Below are 22,992 nucleotides of genomic sequence, written 5' to 3' on the forward strand. Positions count from 1 at the left end.
TTAAACTGTAATATGACACCAAAAGCAAGGCAATAAAAGAAAAAATAAATTAAACTTCATCAAAATTAAATATTTTGTGTGCATCTAGAAATATTATCAACAGAGTAAAAAAGTAACTCATGGAATTGGAGAAAACATTTGGAAATTATATATTTGGTAAGGGATTAACATCCAGAATATAGGAAGAATTCTGACAACTTAACATCATCAACAACAAAAACAATCGAATTTTAAAATGAACACTGGCCATTTCTCCAAGATATACAATTGGCCAAAGAGAACATGAAAAGCTATTCTACATCAGGTCATGAAGGAAATGCAAATCAAAACCACAGTGAGAGATTTTACTTCATACCCATTAGGATAGCTATTATTAAACATAACAAGGGGTTGGCAAGGGTATGGAGTAATTGGAATCGTTGTGTATTGCTGCTTGGACTTTAAAATGGTGTAGTCACTATTGAAAATAGTATAGAGTCTGGGTGGTGAGCACAGTGTTATATAGAGATGACATATTACAGAATTGTATACTTGAAACCTATATAATTTTACTAATCATTATCATCCCAATAAATTTTAATTTGAAAAAGAAAATAGTGTAGTAGTTCCTCAAAAAATTAAACAGAATTACCATATGATCCAGCAATTCTACTTCTGAGTATATGCACAAAAGAATTGAAATTAGGTATTTGAACAAATATTTGTATACCCGTGTTCATAGCAGCATTATTCACAATAGGCAAAGGGTGGAAACAACTCAAATCTCTATCATCTGATGAATAGATAAATAAAATGTGATGTATACATACAATGGAATATTGTTTGCCTTAAAACGGAGTGAAATTCTGACATATGATGTACTGTGGGTGAACCTTGAAAACATTGCGCTAAGTGAAATAAGCTAGTCACAAAAGGACAGATATTGTAGGATTCTACTTATATGAAGTATGTATACATTCACAGAGACAAAGTGGAATGGGGACTACCAAGGGGTGCTAGGAAGAAAAAGGTGTTACTGTTTAATAGATACGGTTTCAGTTTGGGAAAATGAATAAATTCTAAAGATGGATGGTGTGATGGTTGCAAATGCAAATATACTACTTAATGCTCTGTACTGTATACTCAAAAAATGGATAAAAATGGTAAATTTTATATATATTTTACCACAACAAAAAATGCTTTTTAAAAGCTTCCAAGAAAAACTATAATAGAATTTTAAAACTAGGTATCTGTCTTCCAAATTACTGTTGAGTATACAAACTTAACAAAATAATATAGAACAAGAATAGGATATAAACTTTAAGATAGGGTAAACAGGTCAGATAGATGGATTACAATGAAAGATTTATAGCTATGATAAATAATTTTAGCATACATTGGCATTGTCTCATACATGCATTTAACTTAAGCAAGTTCAATTACTTATTTAACAAAAGAGAAGTAAAGAATTTTAAAAGTACAACTGTTTTGTGCACTCTACACTTCATGAGCATATTACCATGAGGGTGTTTGAAATAGGACGTGGGAAACCTCCATTCGCAAAGTTCATTGTCCTCATTTGCCGTTTATAGTTTAATCATCTTATCTTTATCTTTCTTCCCTAAGTGTGATTCTAAAATGTAAAATGTCTTTTGGTACAACATGGCCTCTAAACCCAAGCTAGGTACTTCATCAGGTGTTCAAGTGCAGGCACAGTGATTTGTTGCAAGCCATTAGCAAAAAGTAGACTGTAGTGGATTTGAGCAGACAGGATGTTAATTTCAACATTGTGCCTTTCTTAGGACCCTTCAAGGGTGATTTCAACCCTGCATGGTTTCTCAACTTATGTGCTGACTTTAAACTCTAGATTCCATTTAAAATGTATCTCTGCTTGAGAGAATAAAAGATATGAAACTATATATATTGTGATCCCAGTATATCTTCACTTAGAAAGATATATAACCAAAGTTTGGTTGGTTTTTTCTAAAGGTGTTTTCTGCATACTTTTCTGAATTTTCTACAATGACCAGGTTGATTTTTTTTTCCCCTAAGGTGACAGAAAGCTTTCATCTCATGTTCATTTTTTTTCTTCTGCCAAAAAGTGTTAAAACTCTGTGTTCCTGGAAGGTACTGTGCTAGGTGTTACATTTGCAGGGGTGTGGAAAATAAACATGGTCCCTATAATCATGGAATGTATGTTCATGTGAGGATACAGATATTAAACAAATAGACGACAATAAGTGCATACAAAGTGTGATAAAAAAAATACTATGAATGTTTAAATTAAGGGGGGAGTGGGGTGGTAGATGAGGGTAAAGGGGATCAAATACATGGTGATGGAAGGAGAACTGACTGGTGGTGAACACACAATATGATTTATAGATGATGTATTACGGAATTGTACACCTGAAACCTATGTAACTTTACTAACCATTGTCACCCCAATAAACTTTAATTAAAAAAAATTATTACAGTAAAAGACACATTGCCATTAATCACCCTCAAAATACTCCCCCTCACTTTGAACACACTTATCGCCTTGTTTTTGCCACTTTCTAAAGCAGTTCTGGAAGTCCTCTTTCGTGAGTGACTTTAGTTGTGCTGTCATGGCTGCCTCGATGTCCTGAATCAATTCAAAACTTTCCCTTTCATGGTCATTTTGACTTTGGGGAAGAGCCAGAAGTTGCACAGTGCTAGATCTAGTGAATAAGGTGGATGAGGGCACACCGTAATGTTTTTATTAGATAGAAATTGCCATACCAGAAGCGATGTGTGACACTGAGCATTGTCATGATGGAGGATTACCATTGTAGTGCCTTTTTGTTTAAACTGGTTTAAGATGCTAATTTTTTGTTTTTCTTGAACTTCATGTCTATATTTGTGTTCATTGTACTACTTTCCCATTTTTCTGTAGGATCCAATGATGCCATAGCCCCAGACTTCCCAGCTCAGGTGCTGGGCACGAGAGATGATGACCTGACACTCACTGTTAACATTAAGCATAAGGAGGGCATCTACAGTAAGAGGGCGGTGACCAAGGCATCCCTGTCAACAGGGAAGAAGTCCCTTCAGAAAGATAACGCGGGTGAGTGGATTGGCTTTGCATGTTTTGTAGCTTTCTTTTTTTTTCCTGTTCATCCTAAATGAGAATATTGTCCAGTCTGTATCTTTTTCTGCTTTGTTACACAGACTTTTCTCTAAGCGATTTTACTGGGTATATACAAGAAAGTAAAATATTTATAAAATCTTTTAAAATGCTTCACAGATTTTTGAAAACTGTAAACTTTATTTTCACTATGAGAAATAAAATATGTTGCAACTCCTGAAACAAACAATATCCAATAAAGTCTGTTTTAGAGACTAGAATCCATAGAAAATCTTGATTAAATTGCCTGATGAAGTTATCTGTCAGATGGTGGAAACTAGTGACACTTTGGTAAACACAGATAGTCCTGTGATCCTGCTGACAGACACGTGAGAGGGGGAGGATATGGAAAACTTGGCAGGGAATAAAGTGATAGACTAAGGGAACTCCCATCAGAAGTCTGCACGAAGAACTCGCCAGCTATAACTTATCCATAGGCTGCATTGTAAGAATGATGTGTTTGAAATGAAGTACGGCTCTGCTACCTAAGGGACCTCCCACCTGTTATAGGGGTCTACTGATGCTGCTATTCTTGGTCTACTTTTAAACTTTGTATCTTAAGGGAAAGCCTTCTCCTGACTTACTCCTGTGTAGCCATTTCACCCCCGGAAAAGCCCAGCCTTAGATCTCCTCACCTTAAATGACTAAGAAGGATAGAGGGGAAGATGCCTGCCTGAAGAAATTGAATAGTGACCTATGTATAATAATAGCTAAGTGAGCTCATAAAATATGTCAGAAATGAAAATCTCAGTGGAAGGATTGGTGCATAAAAGTGAGAAAATCTCTTCGAAAGTAGAACATAAAAAGAAGATAAATTTAAAAAAACATAAGAAAATTCAAGATTGGCCTAAAAGGTTCAATGTCAAAAAACAGGTGTTCCAAGAGACAATAGAGAAATAGTTAATGAGAGCCATATATATTAGGGTGAGTAAATCCCCAAATTGAGTGAAAAAGGCATGTTGTTTAAAGATACATAGAGTATTATATACTGTTTATATAAAATTTAAAGATGTGCAAAACAGTTTTGTACATTGTTGATTAATTCATGCAGTATAGTTTTAAAAATTCAAAAACGTCCTTGAGGTTGGTAAACTCTAAATCAGTATAAAGGTTGCTTCTGAAAAAAAAGAGACAGGCATCATTGAGTCTTTACACAGGAAATCATTATTTCTTAATGTTTTATTTCTTAAACTCTGTGGTAAACACATTGGTGTTCATTATGTTAAGTTTTTAGTACTCTCTGTTGCCTTTCTGGTTTCTTTGTTGAAAAATATTTATACTTAGAGGTAGAAAATGAATTTCTTGTCAACCCATTATAAAATCATATAACCATTATTAACTGTTTGGTGACTGTTATGTTTATTGTATTGGTGATTTTTTAAATGTATTTGCCAACATTATTTTACACGAGTTTTCTCATATGATTAAAAAAGAAAAGAGCTGATTTAAAAAGACCAATAAGATAGATAAATCCCTAGCAAGTATGACCAAGAAAAACAGAAAGAAAATAGAAAGTATTGGATAAGTTTAAAAGGATATAACTTGTTTTCTTTTTTAATTAAAGTTTATTGGGGTGAAATCGTTAGTAAAGTTACATAGATTTCAGATGTATAGTTCTGTAATACATGATCTATATATCACATTGTGTGTTCACCACCCAGAGTCAGTTCTCCTTCCATCACCATATATTTGATCCCCTTTACCCTCATCTACCACTCCCCTCCCCTGTTACCCTCCGGAAACCACTAAACTATTGTCTGTGTCTATGAGTTTTTGTTTGTTCATTTGTTTGTCTTGTTTTTTGGTTGTTTTCAATTTTATATACCACATATCAGTGAAATCATGTGGTTCTCGACTTTTTCTGTCTGACTTATTTCGTTCAGCATAATAATCTCAAGATCCATCCATGTTGTCACAAATGGTACTATTTCATCTTTTCTTATAGCAGAATAGTATTCCATTTTGTATTGTATGAGTACTATCTATATAATGTACATGATATAAGTGCTTTTCTAGGAGTATACGAAATATAAAAATTGGCTCCATGAAGTAACAAAAACTTTGAGTAGGCCAAAGAACTTGAAAGCGTTGTTCATATCTACTTTTCTACTTGGAAAAAGATGCCTGATCTAGACGTTTTTATTTACTGTTGTGTCAAACCAGCAAAGAACAGATTTTACATAAAGTGATACTTTTATTTAAACCATTGTACGCAGAAAAGTACAGAGAGCTTTCCAATTCATGTTATAAACCCACCATAACTGTCACAACTTTTACGTGGGGGTGCCTGAGAAGTGCTTTTTTTCCTAATATATATAAAGAAATTTTTGGTTTTGTTTTTGTGTTTTTTGGGGGTAGGGTTACTTGCCTTTTGTGTTTATTATCTTTTCCTTCTCTGTGGCGTCAGGTGATGCCATTATTTCAGGTTCCCAAGTTCAAGTTCTTATCACTGGAGATGAGAACCTCTCAGACAAAAACCAGAAAAAGGAGATCTACAGTAAAAACGCAGTGACTAACACTGCCCAACCTGAAGAAAAAGAATCCTTTCAGAAAGATACTGCAGGTAGGTAACTGGATTATCTGCATGTTATTTTCTCCTGGCCTTCTAAAATGACTGTAACAGAACAGTATTCTCTGTTCTTTTCTAGCTGTCTTCAAACCTCCTCTAATTTACGCAATATCTGAAGTAGGATATTAGCTGTAATTTTTAGTCTACATTGGCTGGTATAAAATCAAATATTTTATAAAACATTTTTAAAGTGTCTTTGAGATATTTCTGGAGAACTATGAATATAGTGCACAAATTAATTTCATTCCCAGAAATTCACATAATGGACATTTAAAAACTCTACTGATGATAGAAATCCAGTGCCATGAGATGCTGAATTCCTAATATCATTGTTGTACATAAGCCTTTGTGCTTTAGGAATTCAGCTTGTTTACTGCCTTAACTACTTATCCAGTTAATTTTGCTTCAATGGGACAATGCTGATGAAAAATGCCTATAAAAATGAGTTTAAATTAGGATTAGTTTTGGCTCTGAGAGATGAAAACGAAAACAAAATAACTTTGGCTTAGAGAAGGCAGGAAATTATTTCTCTTTCTCATAAAAATCCAGAAATAGGCATCCAGGATTGACATGGAACTCCAGAGTGTCAGGGAACAAAGCTCTCTCTCCTCTTGCTCCAATATTTTTAGCCTCCATTCTCATGCTGTAGCCATCTGGTCCATATTCCAGCCAGCAAAAAGAAAGAAAAGGAAAGAAAAAAAACATATTCTTTCTTGAAAATACTTCTCAAAATGCATGTACCATCCTATTGGACGGACTTCGTCACATGGTCACACTAAGCTGTTGCCACAGAAGCTGGGAAAGATAATCTTTATTCTGGAGACTACTATGTTTCCCCGAAAAGAAGACCTAGCCGGATAATCAGCTCTAATGTGTCTTTTGGAGCAAAAATTAATATAAGACTGGGTCTTATATTATATGAGACCCGCTTTTAAATTATGTGAGACCTGGGCATAACACAGTATATGCCCAGCTAAATCAGGGTTCTATTTTAGAGGAACAGGAAAATGGACTTCAGAGGACAGCTGGTCGTCGGCCACAATGTAATATTTTGGAGCATAATTAGCCACATCTCCTGTTTTGTATATTATTTTTTCTCCAAAAGTTATATTCTGGGCAACGCTTCAAAATTTTACCCACCTTTTGCTGTTGCTAAATGAATGTTCCAGAAACAGTTTCAATCATGTTAACCTCCTAATCAAAAAGTTCTCCTTGTCTTTAAGAATAAAATCTTAACTTTTTTAGCATAGTCTTTCAGAACAGTAGAATCAGCTCCAAAACAACTTTTCAAACTCTAATTTTTACCTCTTTTCTTTTTAAATCCTATAATCAAATCAACCATATAGTTGCTCTATTTCTTAGATGTTAAGTTTCTGACTCCATTCTTTTCTTGTGTAGTCACGTTTGCCTAGAATGCCTTTCTCTTTCCATACCAGTGTGTATCTCAGCTCAACTATCTTCTAGCACCAAAATTAGTTGTTCACTTTACTGCAGAGTTCTAGCATGATCTTCCTAGCAGCAATTAGTTTCTCCTACTTTGAGTACTTACAATTCCTTATCTGCCTTTCTCTTCTGGTATAATTTTTTTTTACTTTGTATGATTTTTGTGTACATATATATATTTTAACTCCAATTTAGATCAACAGTTCAACAGTTTCTAAACACATTTCTGATTGCTCTTTTTATTTTTTCTTAACACCAGTAACAGTGCCTTTCACATAGTAGATGCCAGAGAGGTATTTTAAAATATTTTTTCTCAACTTCCTGCCTGGATAGGGTGTTAATTGCCCTCTCTTAGATTCCAGTGACGCTGCTGCTGCAGAGCACTCAGCTCAACTACAAGATACAAAGATTGAAAGCCCATCAGACACTAAAGCCATTAAACAGAAAGAGGAGATCCATAGGAAGAGTACAGTTCCTAAGGAAGCCTGGTCAGAAGATAAAGAATCCTTGCAGATAGATATGGAAGGTAATGGGATTGGGGTATGTGTGTGTAAGAGAGTGAAACAGAAGGCGGGGCTCTGTCTGTGTATTTACATTTCATTCTGATAAGAATATAGCATCACGATTTAAGCAGAGTTCCATTTTATCTTTTCTTCTTTTTTTTCTTATGTAAATTACTTCAGTGCTACTTTGTGTAGATGTACATATTGATTTGTAAAGTAATTGTTACATGTGGGAAAAGATTTGGCAACTTAGAAACAGGATTATAAATAAATACCTAAGGCTGATAGTATTAGAAGTGAGGTATCATGGCCCAGTACTGAAAGAGAAAAACCTAAAGGTATTCCAGAAGACTGTAACAAAGACAGAAAGATCCTCAATACAAACTTTTTGATAATTCCAGTAAAAAAGAGCCAAGATCATATCTATTTATGTTTATTCAGGCGCCCTTTTTCTAACGTGAAAGAAAAGCATAGAGGACACAAGCCATTACTACCTACCTGTCAAACTTTATGTCTTTGAGGAAGATAGAACAGTACCCAAATAAGGAAAGAAAATAGTCAAGGAGCTATAATCTACCCATATTGTATTTTGAAATAGTACAGGTGAAGCTGCTCACATCAGTAATGTATAAGAAAGGGGCGGCTGGATGGCCAGTTGGTTAGAGCGCGAGCTCTCAATAACAAGGTCGCCGGTTCAATTCCTGCATGGGATGGTGGGCTGTGCCCCCTGCAACTGAAGAATGGAAACGGTGACTGGACTTGGAGAAGAGCTGTGCCCTCCAGAACTAGACTGAAGGACAACAACTTGGAGCTGATGGGCCCTGGAGAAACACACTGTTCCCCAATATTTCCCAATTCAAAAAAAAAAAAAAAGGAATGTATAAGAAAAATGATTTTCCACAAGGGTGCCAAGACTACATAGTGGGGAAAGAACAGTCTCTTCAACAAATGGTGTTGGAAAACTGGATAGCTACATGCAAAAAATGAACTTGGACCCTTACTTGTTACCACATATGAAAATTAACTCAAAATGGATCAAACATAAACACAAGAGCCAAAATTATAAAGCTATTAAAAGAAAACATAGGGGGAAATCTTCATGGCCTTGGATTTGGCAGTGATTTCTTGGATATGACACCAAAAGCACAAGTAACAAAAGCAAAAAATAATAATTATACTACATCAAAATTAAAAACTATCAAAAGATACAATCAATAGAGTGAAAGGCAACCTATGAAATGAGAGAAAGTATATGCAAATCATTTTAAGTGATTAATATCAAGGTTATATGCGGAACTTCTGTTACTCAGCAGCAACACAAAAACCCAATTTAAAAATGGGCAAAGGACTTGAATAAACAATTCTCCAAAGAAAACATATGAATGGGCAATAAGCATACGAAAAGATGTTCAGTATCACTAATGATCAGAGACATGCCAATCAAAATCACAGTGAGATGTTGCTTCACACCCATTAGGATGACCACTATCAAAAGAACAGAAAATAACCATTGTTGACAAGGATGCAGAGAAATTGGGACCATTGACACTGTTAGTGGAAATATAAAATGAGGCAGCTATTATGAAAAATAGTATGGAGGTTCCTCAAAAAATTAAAAATGAATTGCCATATTATCCAGCAATTCCACTTCTGGGTATACATCAAAAAAAATTCAAAACAGGAACTCAGAGATATATGCACACTCATGTCCATTGCAGCATTTTTCAAATTAATCAATATATGAAAACAGCCCAAATGTCCATCAATAGATAAATGGATAAAGAAAATGTAGTGTATATATACAATTGAATATTATGCAGCCTTAAAAAAGTAGAAATCCTGTCACATGCCACAGCATAAGTGAACCTCAGGGATATTGTGCTAAGTGAAATAAACCAGTCACAAAAGGAAAAATATTGTATATTCCATTTATATGCAGTATCAAAAGTAGTCAAAATCATAGAAACATAAAACAGAAAAGTGGTTGCCAAGAGAGGAGGAGGGAGAATTAGTGTTTAATGGATATAGAGTTTCAGTATTGCAAAATAAAAATGTTCTAGAGATTGGTTCCACAACAATGTGAATATCGTTAGTGCTATTGAACTACACACTTTAAAAATGGTTACGATGTTAAACTTAATGTTACGTGTTTTTTACCACAATAAAAAAGAAATAAGACTGTATAAGATGAGAAAACAACACTGCAACTCTGCAATGGGTAACGTAGGAGATATAACTTCGAAAAGAAAGATGGAAATCTAATTTGTAAAAGTGTGCTCTAATCTAGAAGAGAAGAAAATTTTTCCTAAATTTTTCATACTCTGTATAATTACAGAAAGCATGAAATGTGTTAAATATAAGTTGAGATAATAATGAGATGTAAAGAAAGACTTAGGGTATCAGAGAACAAATTGAAGGAAAAAAAATGTACCAATTAAGAGAAAAAGGAGATGAAGGCGATTAGGAAAAAAAATAATTATTTGAGGACTGACAGTGAAAATCCACCATAATGATGTCTGTTGGTATCTCTAAAGAACATAACAAAAAAAGAATAAAACGTAAAAGTAAAACTGAACCTGTAATTTACAAGGACATACCAAGTCCTAGGAAAAATGTATAGATAATAACACCCAGATGGATGTTGGTGATAGTATGGAACTTCAAAGAAAAAGAAAAAAAATCATACAGAAAATGCAGAAAAAGCAAGGAGAAAAGGCAGCCAAGGGACAAACAGAATAAAGAGAAGTTAAAGTATAAGTGAGCTACCTTCATCTTTAAAGTTGGTAAGTCAAGAAATATATATGTAAGTATAGTATTTAAAATTATAAAGGTTACCTCTAAAAGTGTTAAAATCCAATTATGAAACATCCAAAATATTTAGAAAAATGGTAGGAGCAGCAGGAATATAGAGGGAGGAAAAAAGAAATCAGAAAGTAAATTTGTAACAAAAAAGATCATAAAATGAGGGAATGGGGTTAGCTCAGTTGGTTAGAGCACGGTGCTGATAACACCAAGGTTGCCGGTTTGATCCCCACTGTGAGCCGTGCCCTCCTTAAAAAAATAAAAATAAAACATAATGTCTAAAAAAATATATATAAAAAAAAGAGAGAATGGGTAGTATATAATAAGACTATATAAGTAAATATATATAGGATAAATTCACCTATTAAAAAAAACTCTCAAAATATGAAAAACTCGGGTTAGGTTAAGAAACAAATTCAGTCTCATGCTATATAGCAGGCACACTGAAAATAAAGTGACTCAGAAAGTTTAAAAATAAAAGTAAAATGAGACATATGAAAAAGAAATTTGGAGACATAATATTAATATAGATGAGATTAAAGTCAATACCAAAAGTGTTGCAGGAATTAAGGAGGAATATTTTTTACGGATTTGCAGTTCACAATGAGGCTGTAACACAAATCTTTAAACATGAAATCGCATAAAAATATATAAAACAAAAACTGGGAGCACCATCAGTACGGAAGTTTATGTTGCCTTAGAATGAAGGTATAGAATAATATGAAAACAACTCATGATATATTGTTAGGCAAAAGATGCTTGGGTGGGGAGGGAAATTTGCTAGAGGGGGCAAAAATTACAAAACAGACCATAAACTATCAGAAAACCCTAGAGGACCTTCAAGGAGAAATGGACAATTCAGAATACATGGGATGTTTGCCATTTATTTAGACCTCTAATTTCTTTCCAGTGTTTTGTAGTTTTCAGAGTAGAAGTCTTTTGTTAAATTTCTTCCTAAATATTTTAATTTTTTGATATTATTGTGAATAGAATGGTTTTCTTAATTTTGTTTTCAGTTTAATTCCAAGTGTATAATACAATTGACTTTTTAATATTTATCTTTTATCTTGCAACCATGCTGAATCATTTATTAATTCTGATAGATTTTTAACGTATTCTTAGGATTTTCTAGTTACAAGATCTTGATATCTGTAAATATAGCTTTACTTCGTCCTTTGCAGACTTCACACCTTTTTATTTTTCCCCAATTAGCCTGCCTAACACCTTAAGTACAGTGTTGCATGGAAGTGACAAGAGCAGACATCCTTGTATGTTCCTGTCTAGGGGGCAGACATTGTCTTTCATCGAGTATGATTTCAGCTGTGTGTTTTTCATAGATGCCCTTTATCAGATTGAGGAAGTTTCCTCTATTCCTAGTTTGCTGAGTGTTTTTATCAAAAAAGGGATTGGATTTTGTAAAAAACAAAAAAAAAGGAAAAATTATATATTCCACTTTAGAGGCTTGGCTGTAAAGAGAAGCAAAGAAATGGGCCAGACCCTGAGGGAGGATATCAGGGTTTTCTAAAACTATGACATACTAACTGATGCTTTCAAGATGTTGGAAATGATCCAATAAATAGAGAAAGCTTAAAGATATGAGAGAGATATTAAAGTAATAGGATACAAGATCTTGAAAGGAAGATGAGTTGGGCTCCAGAGCACCTTGAAAAGAAGGAGGATGGGTTCTGCTGTTGCATCTGGGAAGGTTGTAGGTGTAGGTGGATTGGCAGAGGGGGGTGGCATTAGTGTTGCCTACATGATGATCTCTCTGCCCGGAATATTCTTCAACTGCTATGTTTTTGGTTTTCCTCTCATTTTCACTTTGCATTTCAGCTTCCTAAGAGAAGAAGCCTTCTCTAACTACCATTTCCCATTTTAATTATTCTTACACCACTTTTTTTTTAATCATTCATAGCCTTTAATACAATTTATAATTATATAGCTGCAGTCTCAAATATCTATAGAAACTAAGCAAAACCTCCCAGTTTTTAAATGTTGCTAGCTAATTCTAAAATTGTAGAGTCTTTTTTTTTAATTGAGATATAATTGACGTATAACATTGTATTAGTTTTAGGTATACCACAACATGATTTGATATATGTATGCATTATGAAATGACTACCACAATTAGTTAACATCCATCACTACACAGTTACGTTTTTGTTGTTGTGATGAGAACTTTTAAGATCTACTCTCTTAGCAACTTTCAAATATACAACACAGTGCTGTTAACTATAGTCACCATGCTGTACGTTACAGCCTCAGGACTTACTCATCTTGTAACTGAAGTTTGTGACTTTTGACTGCCTTCACCCTTTTTGCCCACCTGCCACTTCCCCTCCTTGCCTCTGGTATCCACCAATCTGTTCTCTTTATCTATAAATTTGGCTTTGTTTTTGTTTTTGAGGTTCCACATATAAGTAATATCATACAGTATTCATCTTTCTCTCTGTGACTTATTTCGCTTAGCATAATGCCCTCAAGTTTCATCTATGTTGTTGCAAATGGCAGAATTTCCTTCTTTTTTTATGGCTGAAAAATATCCATTGTGTTTGTATACCATATTTTCTTTATTCATTCAGCAGAGGACACTTAGGTTGTTTCCGTGTATCGGCTATTGTAAATAATGCTACAGAAAACATGAGGGTGCAGATATCTTTTTAAAATAGTGACTTCATCTTCTTTCGATAAATACCAGACATGCAATTGCTGCACCATTTTTAATTTTTTGAGGAACGATCCCTACTGTTTTCCATAGTAGCAGCACCAATTTACATTCCCACCCTCACTACACAGAAAAGAGAACCCTTTTCTTCACATCCTGACCAACACTTGTTATCTCTTGTCTTCTTGATAATAGCCATTCTAACAGGTGTGAGGTGATAACTCATTGTGGTTTTGATTTGCATTTCCCTTATGATTAGTAATGTTGAACACCTTTTCATGTATCTGTTGACCATAGAATGTCTTCTTTGGAAAAATGTCTATTTAGATCCTGTTTTGTGCTGGTCTCAATCTATTGATAGTAATGCTGTCAGTTAGAAATGCCTGTGGGTAATCTGCAGACATCTCCCCTTTCCAAACCAATGCTATGACTGGACCGACCCTTGTGGTTCTTATGGTTGCAAGACACCCTTCAGCAGTAACCATCAGGAAACTCTGAAGAAAAAAAGTTTATTACTTCAGGCCCTGGAACATAGTATAAGACATGCCAGGAACACCCAGCAAGGTCGTGGATAGAGAAAGAAAGAACAAGCATGGACCTGAGGTTCTGCTTTTATTGGGGTAAAGAGTGCCATCTGGGGTTTCAGGGGCTAACTCTTTGTTGGCAAATTTAAAACACAAGAGCAGGAATTTAAAGCACAAAAGAGAGAAAAAAGAAAACAACAACCAACAACCCAAAAGGCAAGTTATCTAAATCAACCAATATCTGAAATAAAGCTGCCTCATGTTATTGGTGGGGTGGGTACACATCCTGGCTCTTTTATCTAATTGTATACAGACAGTGTGTTTATTCGAGACAGCCTTCCTTAAAGTGGATATCTCTTTGAAGAGGATGCCTGGGCAATCAAAGCTTAAGTCAGGCGCTTGCATTACAAAAAGAAATGCCAGCTGTCCGGGCTTACCTACAGATATTCTGCTCATTTTAAAATTGGATTATTTGTTTGTGTTTCTGTTGAGCTGTCTGAGTTCTTTATATATTTTAGATGTTAACCTCTTATCAGATATATGATTTCCAAATGCTTCCTCCCATTCAGTAGGTTGCCTTTTCATTTTGATGATGGTTTCCTTTGCTGTACAGAGCTTTTTGGTTTCAAGTCCTACTTTTCAGTTTTCCTTTTGTTGCCTTTGCTTTTGGTATCAAATTCAAAAAATCTTTGGCAAGACCAATGTACAGGAGCTTATCCCTATTTTCTTCTAGGAATTTTATGGTTTCAGGTCTTAAATTTAAGTCTTTAATCCATTTTGAGTTGATTTTTGTGTTTGGTGTAAGATAGTGGCCCAGTTTCATTCTTCTGCATGTGGCTGTCCAGTTTTCCCAGCATCACTTACTGAAGAGACTGTCCTTTCCCCATTGTGCAATCTTGGCTCCTTTGTCATAAAATAATTGACTCTATATACGCGTGTTTATTTCTGGGCTCTCCATTCTCTCCCATTGGTCTATATGTCTGTTTTTATTCAAATACCATACTGTTTTTGTTATGATAACTTTGTAATATAGTTTGACATCAGGAAGCAGGATGCCTCCAATTTTGTTCTTCATTCTCAACATTGCTTTGGTTACTTGTAGTCTTTTGTGGTTCCATACAAATTTTAGGATTGTTCTATTTCTGTGAAAAATGCCATTGGGATTGCATTAAATCTGTAGATTGCTTTGAGTAGTATGGACATTTTAATAATATTAATTCTTCCAATCTATGAGCACAAAATATCTTTCCATTTCTTTGTGTCTTCTTCAACGTTTTTCATCAGTGTCTAATAGTTTTCAGTATATAGGTCTTTTACTCCTTTCCTTGGTTAAATTTATAATTTTTGATGCAGTTGTAAATGGGATTGTTTTCTTAATTTCTCTTTCTGATAGTTTGTTGTTGGTGTACAGAAACACAACAGATTTTTGTATATTGATTTTATATTCTGCAACTTTACTGAATTAATTCATTAGTTCTAAGAGTTTTTTGATAGTCTTGAGGGTTTTCTATATGTAATGTGTCATCTGCAAATAATGACGGTTTGCTTCTTCTGTTTTGATTTAGATGCCTTTTGTTTCCTTTTTTTTTTTTTTTTCCTAATTGCTCTGGCTGGGACTTGCAGTACTATGTTGAATAGAAGTAGCAAGAATGGGTATCCCTGTCTTGTTCCTGATCTTAGAGGAAACATTTCAGTTTTTCACCGTTGAGTATGATGTTAGCTGTTGTCTTGTCATATTTAGCCTTTATTATGTTGAAGTATATTCCCTCTATACCTACTTTTTGAGAGTTTTTATTATGAATGAATGTTGAGTTTTATCAAATGCTTTTTCTGCATCTGTTGAGATGATCACATGATTTTTATCTGTCATTTTGTTAATGAGGTGCATCACATTGATTTGCAAATGTTGAACCATCCTTGTATCTCTGGAATAAATTCTACTTAATCGTGGTGTATGATCTTTTTAATATCTTGTTGATACTGGTTTGCTAATAGTTTATCGAGGATTTTTGCATCTCTATTCATCAGGAATTTTGGCTTGTAATTTTCTCTTCTTGTAGTGTCCTTGTCTGTGTAATGCTGGCCTTGAAAAAATGAGTTTGGAAGAGTTCCATCCTCTTGTTTTTTGGAAGAATTTGAGAAGGTTTTGTATTAATTCTTCTTTAAATGTTTGGTAGAATTCACCAGTAAAGCCATCTGGTCCTGGATGTTTTGTTCATTGGGATGTTTGAGAGTCTTTTTAAACTTTAGACATTAAAGCAGATTCCATGTGTCTTATTGTATTCTGAAGAACTTGCTTTAGTGATTCCAAGAGGATTTAGTGAAAACCCTAGTTGCCAATAATCTAAGTATAGGTGAAAAGGTTCCCATACTTACAAGTTTTACTTTGTTGCATGTATAGGTCTTTGTTTCTACCCATGCCTTGGAATTCCAAAAAATGTGTATTGATCCTATGTTAGTGTTTACAATTAGGGTTTATGATTGTAAGGTGTTATTACATCTAAAAATGCCTGTTTTGACAATGAATAATGACGGTCAAAAAGTGAAGATGGAAGAAGGTAAATTTTATGTTAAGTATATTTTACCACAGTAAATTAAAAATGGAGGAAAAATGTAAAGGTGGTTGACAGAAAGGAATTTTCAGAGGCTCTAAGACATATAAAGAGTTTTCTATACACTATGGAATACTATTCGGCGGTAAGAAAAGATGAAATAGGACCATTTATGACAACATGGATGGATCTTGAGATTATAATGCTAAGCGAAATAAGTCAGACAGAAAAAGCAGAGAACCATATGATTTCACTGATATGTGGTATATAAACCAAAAACAACAAAAAAACAAGACAAACAAATGAGCAACAAAAATTCATAGACACAGACAATAGTTTAGTTGTTACCAGAGGGGAAGTGGGGAAGGGGATGGTAGATGAGGGTAAGGGGGATCAAATATATGGTGATGGAAGGAGAACTGACTCTGGGTAGTGAACACACAATGGGATTTATAGATGATGTAATGCAGAATTGTACACCTGAAATCTGTGTAGCTTTACTAACAATTGTCACCCCAATAAACTTTAATGGAAAAAAAAAAGAGTTATTCCTTTTTATCCCACTCATTTAATTACTGATGATGAAAATGAAGTCTCATGTTTCTTAGCTGGAAAGAGGGTTAACAATACCTGGCTCTCAGTTTTATCAACACAATTGAATTAAAAAGGGAAAAAAATACAGATCTAGAGCACATATCATAACACCCCACACATAGCAGGCAGTGATTACAAAGCAGCTGTTACGATGCAGAGGACTAAAGTGCCTTTCTCAAGGTCACACAGCCAGTCTGTGGCAGACTTCAGCCTAGAATCCAGGTCTTCTGACCCTGAGTCTCAAACATTTACTGTACCAGCTGGCCACCAGATACAAGGCATAAATCATTTGCACAGGCAGTGAATTTTCTGAAACTATATAAGCTGTTCTTTCTTTCAGTTTTTTGTTCTATATCTAAAGAATTAAGTGTGAATACTATTACTAAAGACAATGAAAATATTTTGAAAGTCTTTCAAAATCTTTTCTTTTCTCCTTTTCAGAGTCCAGACGTCATTCACAATTTGAAAATACTACTCATTCTGTGTTCAGGTCAGCCAAGTTTTACTTTCATCATCCAGTGCACCTACCAACTGATCAAGATATTTGCCATGAATCCTCAGGGAGGAGTGTTTTCGTGAGACATTCTTGGAAAGATTTATTTCAGCATCATCCAGACAAACAGAGAGAATACACTTGTCTTCCCTCCCCTCATCAAAATGAGGAAAAGACGAAGACAGATTTTACCAGAATAGAGAGTCTCAGTATCAACGTAAACTTGGAAAACAAAGAAACAATACATCCCACTAAAACTCAGACTAGAGATTATGCAAAGTGTGACAAACCAATGAATGAACCAAAAAAGAATGATAAGGTCCCTCCAGAGCCAACAACTCAGCACACGGCAAGTTTGAATGAACTCTGGAACAAGTATCGGGAGCGACAGAAGCAGCAGAAACCCCCAGGGTTCAGTGACAGGAAAGAATTATCCTTGGTGGAGCGACTTGACCGTTTGGCTAAACTTCTCCAGAATCCCATCACACATTCTCTCCAGCCCTCAGAAAGTACTCAGGATGACAGCAGAGGGGAACGAGACGCTAAGGAATGGAGTGGTAGACAGCAACAGCAGAAAAACAAGCTTCATAAAAAGAAGCGGTATAAGAGTTTAGAGAAATGCCATAAAAACATAGGAGATCTCAAAAAAAGCAAGGTGCTTTCTACTCATCAAGCTGGGAGGTCCAATCATATTAAAATTGAACAGGTTAAATTTGATAAATATGTTTTGAGAAAACAGCCCGGTTTTCATTATCTAAACAACACTTCTTCAGATTCTAGACCCTCAGAGGACAGTGAGCTGCTCACAGATACTGCCACCAACATCCTTTCCAGCACCACTTCTGCTGTGGAATCAGATATATTGACCCAAACAGATAGAGAAGTGACTGTGCATGAGAGGAGCAGCTCTATCTCCACCATTGACACCGCCCGATTGATCCGGGCCTTTGGCCATGAAAGAGTTTGTCTGTCACCCCGACGAATTAACTTATACAGCAGCATCACTGACCATCAGAGGAGATTCATTGAGAAGCGGAGCAAGAACATGAAGAGAGCACTGAACACAGGTTATCCCCAAATGACTTGTGAGCACACCAGAAGGAAGCACATCCAGGTACATGGCTACAAATTTCCTCTGGCAATGTGACTGCCTTTTTCATGGACTTTCTAGTTAAGCTTTGCATACAGGTGAAAAAAAAAGCCATTTGCCTTTCCTCACTATAACATTTCTTACCAACTGGAAAAGAGTTAGAAAGTGTAGTACAGTGCTATTGTGAGTTGTCATTCTTTTCATCAACACTCATTTATAAATTACCATTTGGATGAGGGGCTTTGCTGCTAAATGCTTCGGAATCTTCAAAGTACACCCCTGGCACAGGGGAGCTTCGAGTTTCGATCTATGTTGCCTGGGTTGTTTTGTTTTTTTTATTTGTTTCTCCCGGTCTTTCAAGAAATTTTGAGTTGCTTTTAAACACACACACACAAGTAACACAATATGATTTTTTAACAGTAAATAAATTGGAACAAAAGAAAATTAAATGGAAACCAGAGAGGGGTGAGCTACAACATAATTTTTTTAAAATAAATAAATGAAGAATTGTAAGTGATAGGAAGATACGTTAAAGCCAAAGGGGAGATAAATATACCTGGTAGATATGCTTGCTAGATGAGAGCCACAAATTTCACTTTCTGTTTTCTACCAGTTAGTATGGCTAGAATTTTGCGATCAATTACATTAGTCTGTAATATAAAAACTAACTGAGTTTTCAAAAGCATTACAGATATTTGCAGTACAGAGACCTAAGAGAAATTGTACTCATCTGTCCAAGGCCTGAGCAGTGTCCTTACAGTAGGTTCGGTAACAAATCCTATAAGGCTAATACAGCCTTAGTCGGGAGTTCAGGAAAGACAGATCTCAAGGGGTCAGCAAATCAGACCGTTACTTTAACCCAAAAATAAAATTTAGGGTATCTAGCGAAGTGCTCTCCAAAAGTGATGCTTCCAAAATGGTTCAGTGGCGTATAGAAAGAAAAATTTTAGATTATTCCTTTTTCTCAATCTTTTAAAATTCATAATTTTGTATATGAGTGCAGTAGTAAATATAACTTATAAATATCTACTTTGACAATTTATGCTCAAAAATATTTTATCAGTAGCACCACATGATCAAATAACTGAGAGAACACTAGAGGAAAAAAGGCACAGGACGTTTTGACAGTTTACGTTAAGTATTATTTCTCATAATTGAGGTTTTGGTAGGTATTAAATGACAGTGATTACGTATATAAATAGTACAATATGACTTTTTTTTAAGTAAAAAAGAATTGAGAATGACACAGATTAAGGCTTTTTGTTCCGTAGAGGAGATAGAGGAAAAAATCCAGGTAGAGGGTTTTTTTGTGTGTGTAGTAAAATACGTATACATAGCATAAAGATTATGTAATAATTTTAACCATTTTAAGGTGTACAATTTAGTGGCACTGAGCACATTACACCACCAGTGTTTAGTTCGAGAACTTTTTCATCGCCCCATTGGAAACCTCATACCCATTAAGCACTCTCTATTCCCCGTTCCCACTAGCCCCTGACAACCACTTACCTAACTTGCTGTTTATGTGAACTTGCCTATTCTGGTTATTTCATATAAATGGAATCATACAATATGTGACCTTTGTGTCAGGCTTCTTTCGCTTTAGCTTAATGTTTTGGGGGTTCATCCATGTCCTAGCTTGTATCAGTACTTCATTGCTTTTGATGGTGAATAATATTCCATTGCATGTATATACTATGTTTTATTTATCCGTTCATCCATTCATGGACATCTGGGTTCTTTCCACATTTTGGCTATTGTGAATAGAGCTGATACGAACAATTTGTGTACAAGTTTTTATTTGAACACCTGTAAACAGTTCTTTTGGTTATATACCCAGGAGTGGAAATACTGAGTCATATGGTAATTCTATGTTTAGTTTATTGAGGAACTGCCAGACTGCTTTCCACAGTGGCTGCACCATTTTACATTCCACCAGCAATATTTGAGGGTTCCAGTGTCTCCACATTCACCAAGACTTATTTACCTTTTTTTTTGGCCATTCTAGTGAGTGTGAGTGTGGTATCCATACTCATTGTGGTTTTGATTTGCCTTTTTCTTTCCCTAATAACTAATAATGTGTGAAGCATCTTTTCATGTGCTTGTTGGACATTTGTGTATCTTCTTTGGAGAAATGTCTGTTCAAGTCTTTGCCTACTTTTTAATTAAGTTGTCTTTTTGTTTTTGAGTTGTAAGATTTCTTTATATATTCTGGATTGTAGATGATTATCAGATGTATAATTTACAAATATTTGCTCCCACTCTCTGGGTTGTCTTTGCACTTGATAACTGCTGTCGTTTGATGCACAACAGTTTACTTTTGATGAAGTCCTGGTATACCTATTTGTTGTTGTTGTTGTTGCTTTTGATGCCATATCTAAGAAACCATTGCCAAATCCAAAGTCATAAAGTTTTGTCCCTATATTTTATTTTAAGAATTTTATACTTCTAGCTCTTTCATTTGCATCTTTATATTGAGTTACTTTTTGTATATGGTATGAGATAAGGGTCAGACATCATTCTTTTCCACATGGGTATCCAACTGTCCCAGCACCAGTTATTGAAAAGACAGACTGTTCTTTCTTCCTTGAGTGGTCTTGGCACCATTGTCAAAAATCAGTTGACCGTAGATGTGAGGGTTTATTTCTGGGCTCTCAACTCTATTCCTTTGATCTACATATCTGTACACCATTACTGCATTAATTTGATTACTGTAGCTTTGTAGTAAGTTTCAAAATGGTCTTTAATCCATTTTGAGATAATTTTTATATATGGTGTAAGGTAAGCCTTTAATTTTATTCTTTTGCATGTGGATATCTAGTTGTCTCAGCATCATTTGTTGAAAAAAGACTGTCTTTTCCCCATGAAATGGTCTTGGCACCCTTGTCAAAAATCATTGACCATATATGTAAGGGTTTATTTGTAGGCTCTCTGTTCTGTTCCGTTGTCTATATGTACATCTTTGTGCCAGTGCCATACTGTTTTGGTTTACTTTATCTTTTGAAATAAATTTTGAAATCAGGAAGTATAATGCCTCCAACTTTTTTCTTTTTCAAGACTACTTTAGCTATTTGGGTTCCCTTGGAATACCATATGATTTTTAGTAAGTTTGTTTTTTCTTTTTGATGCATTTTAAGTGTAATTGTTTTCTTCATTTTCGCATTGTTCATTGTTAGCATATAGTGGCCATTTATTAATATACATTATATCATCTTTGGAGAAATGTCTATTCCAGTTCTTTGCCCATTCTTGAATCGGGTTATTTATTTTTAGTCATTGAGTTGTAGGAGTTCTTTATATGTTCTAGATATTAACCCCTTATCAGATACATGATTTGTAAATTTTCCCCCCAATTAGTGGGTTGCCTTGTCACTCTGTTGTGTTGATTATGTCCTTTGCTGCACAGATGTTTTTAATAATGATGTTGTCCCAATTGTCTGCTTTTGCTTTTATTGCCTGTGCTTTGGTGTTATATCCAAGAAATCATTACCAAGTTCAGTGCCATGAAGTTTTGTGTTCTAAGAAATTTTATGGTTTTAGGTGTTAAGGTTAGGTCTTTATTCCATTTCGAGTTGATTTTTGCATATGGCCTAAGGTAAGGCTCCAACTTCATTCTTCTGCATGTGGATATCCAGTATTCCCAGCACCATTTGTTGAAGAGACTGCCCTTTCTCACTGAGTGGTCTTGCACCTTGTCAAAGGGTCAAAATCCTTTGACCATAAATCATCCGACCATATGCACAAGGTTTTATTTCTGGGCTCTCTATTCTAGTCCATTGGTCTATTTGTCTGTCTTTATGCCAGAACCACAGTGTTATATTACTATACCATTGTAATATGTTTTGAGAACAGGAAGTGTGAATCCTCAGCTTTGTTCTTCCTTTCAAAATTGTCTTGGTTCTTCAGGGTTTCTTATCATTTTCAATGATTTCTTACTGTTTCCAATCTTTTTTGTTCATTGCTGTATGATTTTCTTTGAGTTGTTTTTTCTGGTCACTTAGCATCCATGTAATCTAATAAGGTGTTTAAGCCACTATTCACTGTCCACCCTCAGATATGAAACAGTATCTATTGACTCCGTCATATGAAAAATTAAGAAACTGGTTCCACTTAATCCTATTTCTCCCCACCCACGCCCCCACACACAAACTTCCCCCAGCCTGCCAATATTCATTGTATTTTGTGAAGTTCATCTCAGTTAGTTATGGTAGTATTACTATTGCATTGACTAGCTTTGTTTTCAAGAATTATAACATTTTCTATGTTATAAGCAAAATCTCAATTTTATATTAGTTAATGTTTTTAAACATAGGGTCAGTATTTACCATGAGTCTTCTCACATAACTGTTTATGAGTTTGTTAATTTAAATAATTCTGTGGTTTGGCTAGATTTTAAAACAATTGTTCAGAAGTGAACATCTTTTCAGTTCTTAACATTTTGAGACTATTACCTTTATGTAAGAACAACAACTTGGTTGGGTATAAAACTTTTGGATAATAATCCGTAATTCAAAACTGTCAATTTTGCTCCCTTTTTCTGGGCATCGATATTTAATGTTCCTGTGTCAGAGGCAACCCTGATTTTTCCCCCCTATGGGTGCCTGGTATTTTATTCCTGAATTCTTGTCTGTTT

The 22,992-nt window shown here is 34.9% G+C and overlaps 1 protein-coding gene across 4 annotated transcripts in view; it reads left to right on the forward strand.

Annotated features, from left to right (window-relative positions):
- The window catches only part of ALMS1 (ALMS1 centrosome and basal body associated protein), a 143,069-nt gene that overhangs the window by 94,061 nt on the left and 26,016 nt on the right, over positions 1-22,992 (forward strand). For all 4 annotated transcript variants that reach the window (XM_074332174.1, XM_074332176.1, XM_019712865.2 and 1 more), the window contains 4 exons: positions 2,894-3,064; positions 5,532-5,687; positions 7,492-7,662; positions 17,218-18,383. In XM_074332174.1, coding sequence (XP_074188275.1) covers positions 2,894-3,064; positions 5,532-5,687; positions 7,492-7,662; positions 17,218-18,383 — 1,664 coding nt within the window. The remainder of the gene's footprint in view (positions 1-2,893; positions 3,065-5,531; positions 5,688-7,491; positions 7,663-17,217; positions 18,384-22,992) is intronic.

This window comes from Rhinolophus sinicus, linkage group LG05 (genome assembly GCF_036562045.2).
Source record: "Rhinolophus sinicus isolate RSC01 linkage group LG05, ASM3656204v1, whole genome shotgun sequence".
Taxonomy (NCBI): domain Eukaryota; kingdom Metazoa; phylum Chordata; class Mammalia; order Chiroptera; family Rhinolophidae; genus Rhinolophus; species Rhinolophus sinicus.